At 36.8% G+C, this 7,598-nt stretch overlaps 3 protein-coding genes across 3 annotated transcripts; all 3 read left to right on the forward strand.

Moving 5' to 3' along the window:
• Window positions 1-1,036: 1,036 nt before the first annotated feature.
• On the forward strand, window positions 1,037-3,342 carry CBG23369 (the record flags this gene model as incomplete). The annotated part of the gene is made up of 9 exons (XM_002636612.1): window positions 1,037-1,096; window positions 1,142-1,243; window positions 1,291-1,403; window positions 1,518-1,983; window positions 2,030-2,183; window positions 2,225-2,611; window positions 2,660-2,775; window positions 2,820-2,874; window positions 3,005-3,342. The coding sequence occupies 9 exons, from the start codon at window positions 1,037-1,039 to the stop codon at window positions 3,340-3,342; spliced, it is 1,791 nt and encodes a 596-aa protein (XP_002636658.1).
• A 356-nt stretch (window positions 3,343-3,698) lies between these two features.
• On the forward strand, window positions 3,699-5,691 carry CBG23368 (the record flags this gene model as incomplete). The annotated part of the gene is made up of 8 exons (XM_002636611.1): window positions 3,699-3,992; window positions 4,036-4,220; window positions 4,266-4,361; window positions 4,405-4,562; window positions 4,613-4,721; window positions 4,770-4,917; window positions 4,968-5,025; window positions 5,354-5,691. 8 exons carry the CDS (start codon window positions 3,699-3,701, stop codon window positions 5,689-5,691), a joined length of 1,386 nt encoding a protein of 461 aa, XP_002636657.1.
• Window positions 5,692-5,889: 198 nt separating this feature from the next.
• Window positions 5,890-7,472, forward strand: CBG23367 (the record flags this gene model as incomplete). The annotated part of the gene is made up of 6 exons (XM_045237446.1): window positions 5,890-6,186; window positions 6,236-6,309; window positions 6,358-6,671; window positions 6,720-6,828; window positions 6,878-7,169; window positions 7,221-7,472. 6 exons carry the CDS (start codon window positions 5,890-5,892, stop codon window positions 7,470-7,472), a joined length of 1,338 nt encoding a protein of 445 aa, XP_045097766.1.
• Between the last annotated feature and the right edge of the window lie 126 nt (window positions 7,473-7,598).

A 7,598-nucleotide genomic window follows, 5' to 3' on the forward strand; every position in this document is an offset into this window, starting at 1 on the left:
AGATATCACTCTCACCCAAATAAGCGTATTGTAGAAAGTTAGTGTTGATCAAAAAATTGGTTCAAAATCGGATTTCATGAGTAATGTTTCAAAATCCACAAAAAGACACGTGAAATCAGAGAAAATTTGAATTGTTTCACTAGGTACAGAATCGGTTTTCCTACCGATTTTGTACCTCATGGCACAATTCAAATAATACTTGAATTTGGCGTGACCACTTTTTCCTTTAAAAAAGTACGAAATCGGGAGACAAACCGATTCTGTACCTGTAGAAGAAAAGAAGGCACAGAGCATCAAAAAGTTCAAAATGCAGGAAGATTGGTTGTACCCGGATTTGAGCAAACTACTACTACTGTCCCAAATGTGCACACTGTCCAATTTTATTTTGTCCACCTATTTTTCTGTTCAAGATCATTTTCAGATCCATCAAATAAACATTTTCTATAACTTTGACTAATTTCTGGAATATTCATAATTTTTGTACAGAAAATTCAGACATCTGGTGAAACTGAAATAAATGCTACATGGTACATGAAATCATCAATTCGAGGTGTTTCTATACATGCGAAAAAAATTCTTCAAATTCCAACCGTTTCATATGTATATGTATATGCAAATGAGATTCGTTGTACAACTCAAATCGATTGTTTCCCTTTCCTCATCGCTAATAACATTTTATCAGATTAAATGAAAGGTTATCTTTTTCTGGAGAGCCATACTATATATATTTGCACAAAGAGATAATTTCTCATTGAATCCTCCAATTTCCTGGTTCGCGACCATTCCAAATAAAACTTTATTACAGGTTTCTAATATAAGGACAGGAAAAGCATTTAAACTAAGCCTTCAATAAAAACTTCAAAGAGGTATGTCTTTGCTGGTGGCAGATAATACTTTGTGGTGAATGATTAAGTTTTTCTTATACATAAAAAGTTCTTTGAACTTTCCTGGGTCAACTACTTTGTGCCCCCGGTTAACTGGAATGCGTTCGTGGCACAGGTGCGGAATCAACGTTTACTTGATTGTACTTTCAGATATGCCTGGAATACGATACAAACGGTTACAGAATCAAAATTCAGAAACAGATGATTATTCGGTAAGATTTAGCCAATTTAAAATTAGACCCCATTAGCAACTTCAGAACCCGAAATTCGATTCTGTGTGTTCCCCTTTCATTTTATTTTTACTTTGTTTTGGCTTTTTAGCATTTATGATATTCTTCACATTTGTTCAATCTCCGCTGGTAAGTATTATAAGAAATGGATGAATAAGAGGAACAAACATTTTCAGGGACCAATAAGAGTAACATCAGAAAACGTTATCATACTGCAACAACTCGATAATAATATAACCACAAATTCAAAGAGAAATATCACTCAATGGATGGATTATTACTTCACAAAGTGAGTTTTGAATTGTAACTGAGAGTTAGTTTTCCATGTTTTCCTTTCACAAATTATTTTTTTTTTTAATATATTGTTGATTTTTTTGTAATTGGATGAATTTATTTATTTCAGAGAGGAGAGTCGATTGTTGAACTGTTCTGAAATGATAAAAGGAAATAAGGATACGATTGAGTTGTATGTGAATAATGGACGAATGAAACTCGATCAAGAGCGTCTTTTCGAATTACGAATGGATTGTCCATCCATCAGACAACGAGTTTACGGAGATATGCCTCCATTCTCACCCCTGAAACGGCCAATTGCATTTGTCAGAACTATTTACAAGATCTATGAGCTTCAAGAAGCTCTTTTATCGTTATCTTATCATCCGGATAACACATTTTGCTTTATTATGGATGCAAAAAGTAGTGATAAACTGAAGAATTCGGTCAGAAATATGAGTGATTGCTTTGAAAATGTGATTGTTCTGGAGAAAGAATACATGTTGAATAGTGGAGGTCATGGACAAGATCCTGCGCATTTTGACTGTCTCCAAACTATTCTGGATAGAAAATGGGATCATGCCATTATTCTGCAAGTACGCTAAAACGTTTTTAATTTGAATCCATGATCACTTATTTGAGAATTTTGATTTGGTCATCAAAACCCCTTATCAACTGTCGGATATCAGTGAGCTTCTCAATTACACCAGCATCATGGGATTCGATTTCGGATTCAGCTATAGATATAACACAAAGGCCGATTGGACACCAGCTGGAATGAAACTTTTCAAAAATGGTAGGTATAATTAGTTTTAAATCAACTTTTCCAATTTCCAGAAACTGGTGTTCCTGATAAGATTCTTCATACACCGATGAGAGTTCGGAAGAGCTTGAACGAAGTAATCATTTCCAAAGTATTTGTGAAATCAATGTTTGATAAACTCAATATGGAAGTAATCATCAAATTATTCGATGATAACGACTACTACGGAGTTGATGAAATGCTCGTTCAAACACTTTATGAGAACTATTTGGGATTGGATGGCCAGATGGAATCGAACTGTACACAAAATCATAATGATATTCTCACGAGACTGACTCATTGGGACTGGACAGGACCAAATGGGTTTGACAAGCAGTGCCATTCAAAATGGAAAAGGCATGGAATCTGTATATTGGGTGTTGAGTATATGAACGAGCTGTTCAAGAGTCGGAAGGCAATAGGTACACTCTATTTTCCTTCTAAGATCATTTAGTTGTTGTTCTTTTCAGCAAACAAGGTGTTGGAAACTTTTGATTTTGGAACAATTGCTTGTATGCGAGAGATGATAAAAAGGAATGTAACCGGTGAAACGCCCGATGCGGCTTGGTTGACTTCGTTTCCCCAGGTACCACATGAAAGATGTATTTTCACTGAAGAATTAAATTTCAGTTCCGAGAAATGCAAATGAAGGCGAACGGAACGTATGATAGGAACACATTTGATTGTTAGAAAAGGGATGAGAGATTCGGGTTTCAAGAAGGTCATGCGGTTCTCCGATAATAGTTCATTGTGATATTTGTGTTTTGTTTCGAGACTCTATATTATTGATAAAATAGTTTTTCTTCAATAGTCAGATGCAGTTCCACTTTTTGGCATACAAAACTTTCTTGTAAATTTTTCCGTAAAAGCTCTTCCAAAACATCTAACCGTAAAAACTGATGAATGTTGTCGATGTTTGTCTGGAAGGCAAACAATAGTTCAAAAATGTTCCTTTGTTATTTTGGCACCTTCCGAACTGTTCTCTTCTCTATTCCATGTTTCTTTTTCGGCACGCTACCTATTCTTCCGTCTTCTTCTTCTTCTGATTCTTTCCATGATGACTCCATTTTCTCACGTAGAATACGAAAATCGAACCTGGTACAAAGTGGCTGCAAAACTGTTGTATCACTTTTTTCAAAGCAAAAGATTCTAAATAGCGTTGAAAATCGAAATCAGAGACCAGATATATTTTTTATCTGTTTTTTGCATGGCCTTCATCAAAAGACAACTTGCCGATTCCGAAAGCGCGCAGTCAGTCTTTCGTCGCTGTTGGGGCCACGTGTTGACGGTATCTTCTCATCTGACATACAATTGTTTTCATCATTTGATTTCCAACACTTTTTGTATCCCTTCAAGTTCACATGTTCTCTTTTAGGACTATTCTGTTGTTTTGATATTGAGGTGTATTACCAAAGTTTTCCTACATGTCTACAGTGACAATTTTACTTTCTCCTGAACAACTTCGCTTCAATTCCTCCTATCATATCTTCCAAAAAGTTCTAGTTTCAGATGCCTTCAGTTGCGATAGCTGGAGCAGGTCTAGTCGGAGCACTCAACGCATGCTTCTTCGCTCAAAAAGGATGGGATGTATCAGTTTACGAATTCCGTAAAGATATCCGAACCATGAAGCATGTTCAAGGAAGAAGTATCAACTTGGCATTGAGTCAAAGAGGGAAATCAGCCCTTGAAGCTGTTGGACTCAAAGAATACATTGTGAATCAAGGAGTTCCTCTCTATGCAAGACTTGTGCACAATAAGGACGGAAAGACGTACAGTAGGCAACCGTATGGTAAACCAGGAGAGGTAAGAATTTATTAGAATCAAATCAAAAGATAAAGGATTTCAGCACATTGTTTCAATCAACCGTCGTCATCTAAATGAAGTTATGATAACCCAAGCTGAAAAGTCACCAAATGTCAAATTCTTTTTTGAACACAAAGTTAAAAGTGTAGATTATGACAAAAAACAGTTGGTAGTCCAATGTACATCTCAACCATCCAGGATACCAACTTTTGGAACCAAATCTCCACCGTGAGTCTCATAAAAAGTCAATTTGTTTATTCTATTCGTTTTTAGAGCGGAACACGAAGAGTTCCATGTCGAAGCCGATCTCATCATTGCTTGTGACGGAGCCTACTCTGCGGTTCGTAGAAGTCTGATGACTATTCCAAGGTCGGTATCAAAAATAGGACGTCTTTTAAAAAAATAATTGAAGATTCGACTTCTCCCAAGAATACATCGAGCATGGGTACGTCGAATTGAATATTATGGCCAACAACAACGAGTTCGCTTTTGAGGAAAATGTGTTCCATTTGTGGCCAAGAGGTCATTTCACTCTGATTGCATTGGCAAACCGGGACAAGACTTTCACCGGTATTTTCCTTTGAAATCATTGACGTGATAAGAGAATTTGACCTTTTCAGTGACTATATTCGCGCCTTTTACCGAATTTGAGAAACATATGTCAACTACAGAAGAGGTGTTATCTTTCTTTGAAGAGAACTTTCCAGACGCGTACTTGCTTCTTGGAAAGTAAGATAAGATTAATTACAAAGCAAAAACTGCAAGATTGAATTGCAGAGAACATATCGCTGATACCTTCAACAGAGTGAAACCTCAATCACTCGTTTCTATCAAATGTTCACCTCATTCATTCTTCAACAATCTGGTTCTGATGGGAGATGCTGCGCATGCAATGGTTCCATTTTATGGTCAGGGAATGAATTGCGTCAGTTGATTAGTGAACATCAGAAGAATTCATGATTTATCTTTTTTCAGGGGTTCGAAGATTGTCTCGTGTTCAGTGAGACACTTGAGGAACAAAACAATGATATTGGTAGGTTATCATAAGATTGCTAAATGGTTATTTTCAATCACCTGTAATAGAAGGGCTCCCACACTGTTAAGTTTGAGAGTTTGAGCTCAATCATCTCAATTCCTATGCAAGATATCAAAAAGTAATAAACTGACAAAGTTCTTATAATAATATCAACCGTATTTTGTCAGTTGACATCTTTGTAATAGATTTGACAGGAAACAGATAAAAGTTGGCTCAAAGTTAAAAGTAAGGGGTTTTCTATTACAGGTGTTACGGTATAGTGTGTACCTCACATAAGACTTTCAATTTTCCTCGAACCCTGATTCTTCACTTTCTGTATTTTCAGCATCGGCTGTTCAAGTGTATTCTGAAAGGCGTGTAAATGATGCACACACCATCAACGATCTTGCCATGTACAATTACGAAGAGCTGAAGGATCTTGTCAACAAAAACTCCTACAAACTACGAAAAAAATTCGATGGATTCATGAACGCAATCTTCCCAAAAAGCTGGATTCCTTTATACTCAATGGTGACATTCACACGTATTCCTTATTCAGAAGTGGTTGACAGAAGAAGAAAACAAGATAGAATTCTATCCAATCTATGGAAAACCACATCCACATTGGCACTGATTGGTGCTGCAATTGGCATATATTCAAATCGCGGTAGACTTGGATTATAATGAGAGTTTTATGTTAGTGTTTTTTCTATGTTAACGTGTAAAGACGATGTCCATAAAAAATTGCTCAAGAGATATTTTTTTGTGTTTCGATGATTTGTCATCATCTGCATCGCCGTCATCATCACAATCAGTTTCAAATCAGATCAGGCTTCAAAGCTCGATAGAAAATCTGTCAAAACTCATCGTCTTTCCCAAAGTATGCCGTCTGTCTTGATCGCTGGTGGAGGTCTTGTAGGATCTGTGAATGCGTGCTTGTTCGGTAGAGAAGGATGGAGAGTGACGGTCTTCGAATCCCGCTCTGATCCACGTGGCAATGCTCTGCAAAGGGGGAGGAGCTTCAACTTGGCGTTGGGGTTCAGAGCTATGGAGACTTTGAAACATATTGGTATCTTAGAAGACGTTATCAAAATGGGAGTTCCAATTAAACAAAAGATAAACCACCTGGAAGATGAAGAAGGTGTTTTAGAAAAGTTGCTTTTACTAAAAGAAGGAGATGTGAGTTTGAGCTTAGGATTAAGAAAATTCGACCTTTTATTATGTTCAGTTCATTCTTACTATCAATCGCCAGAAACTCAGCAAACTACTTATAAAAAAGGCAGAGAGTTACAGTAATGTGAAGTCAGTATATTTCGTTATCAAAATTTTTAGGAACCTATCACTTTTCAGATTCAGATTTGGTCATAAAGCCACAAAATATGATGTGGAATGTGAAAAACTTTTAGTAGAGTCTCCAGATGGTTCTCAGATTACTGTAGAGGGTGATCTGATCTTGGTATGTGATGGAGCACACTCAACGATTAGGAGAAGTTTATTGAGAACTCCCCAATTCAATTTCAGTCAAAAGTATTGTGATATTGGATATATGGACTTGAGTGTTCCAATTGAGAATGTCTCTGAATTAAAACTAGGAATTCATTACTCATGGAGAAGAAAAGGTGTTATTCTCGTTGCATTGGTGAATCGAGACCGAACTTTGACTGGTTAGATGATACGTCCTTTTTATTGGCTAACTGTTATTTATGTTTCAGTCTCTTTGTTCGCTAACTTTACCGTTTTTGCTGAAAACTGTTCAACTCCAGAAAATTCTGTTCTATTTTTTCAAAAACATTTCTCCCTTATTTACAGTATCATTGGGGAGTAAGTGGATACAATTTGAGTTGTCATTCGAGAAAAACAATAATTACAGAAGACACATCTTCTATACGTTTTCTCGTTACAAACCCCAGGCAATTATAAGTGTTCAATGCTCGAGACATGGATTCTTCGACAAATTGCTCTTGATGGGTGATGCTGCTCATGCAATGCTCCCTTTTCAAGGACAAGGTGCCAACTGTGGATTCGAAGATTGTCTAGTGCTGCAAGAAATTCTGGAGGAAACAGGAGAAGACGGCTTGAAGAGTTTAGTTCAACAGTATTCTGAAGTGAGAACGAACGATACGAATATGATGAATAAAATGGAATGGGAGGGATATGTTCAGGTGAATACTCTTGTACAGTACAAGTACTAATAAACATGTTTCAAATTTCAGTTGGTGGAAAACATGCAGAATCCAAACCGTTCATTTGGGTGGTTTAATAAGATGAAGTCTTCATTGAAGAAAAAATTAAATGTCTGGTTCCCGTCGAAATTTACTCTGGCTGCATTCTCCCGAGAGCGATATTCTGAGATTACGAGGAAACATCAGCTGGCACAGAAATTTCAATTGTCTATCAAGGCAACTTTTGCTATTATCATTATTATCATTGTTTTTATGATAATCCGATTGATTTCGGATGATTAAATAGAATTCGTTCCACTTCTTCTTAATTTCTATTCAGTTTTATCGCCTGAGAGCACACCAACTGGGAGGAAAACAAAAAGTGGGAAGAACCATCTGGGAGGAAAAATGGGCAGACCCGGGGGCGGA

Source organism: Caenorhabditis briggsae (genome assembly GCF_000004555.2).
Source record: "Caenorhabditis briggsae complete genome, chrV, whole genome shotgun sequence".
Lineage (NCBI taxonomy): Eukaryota > Metazoa > Nematoda > Chromadorea > Rhabditida > Rhabditidae > Caenorhabditis > Caenorhabditis briggsae.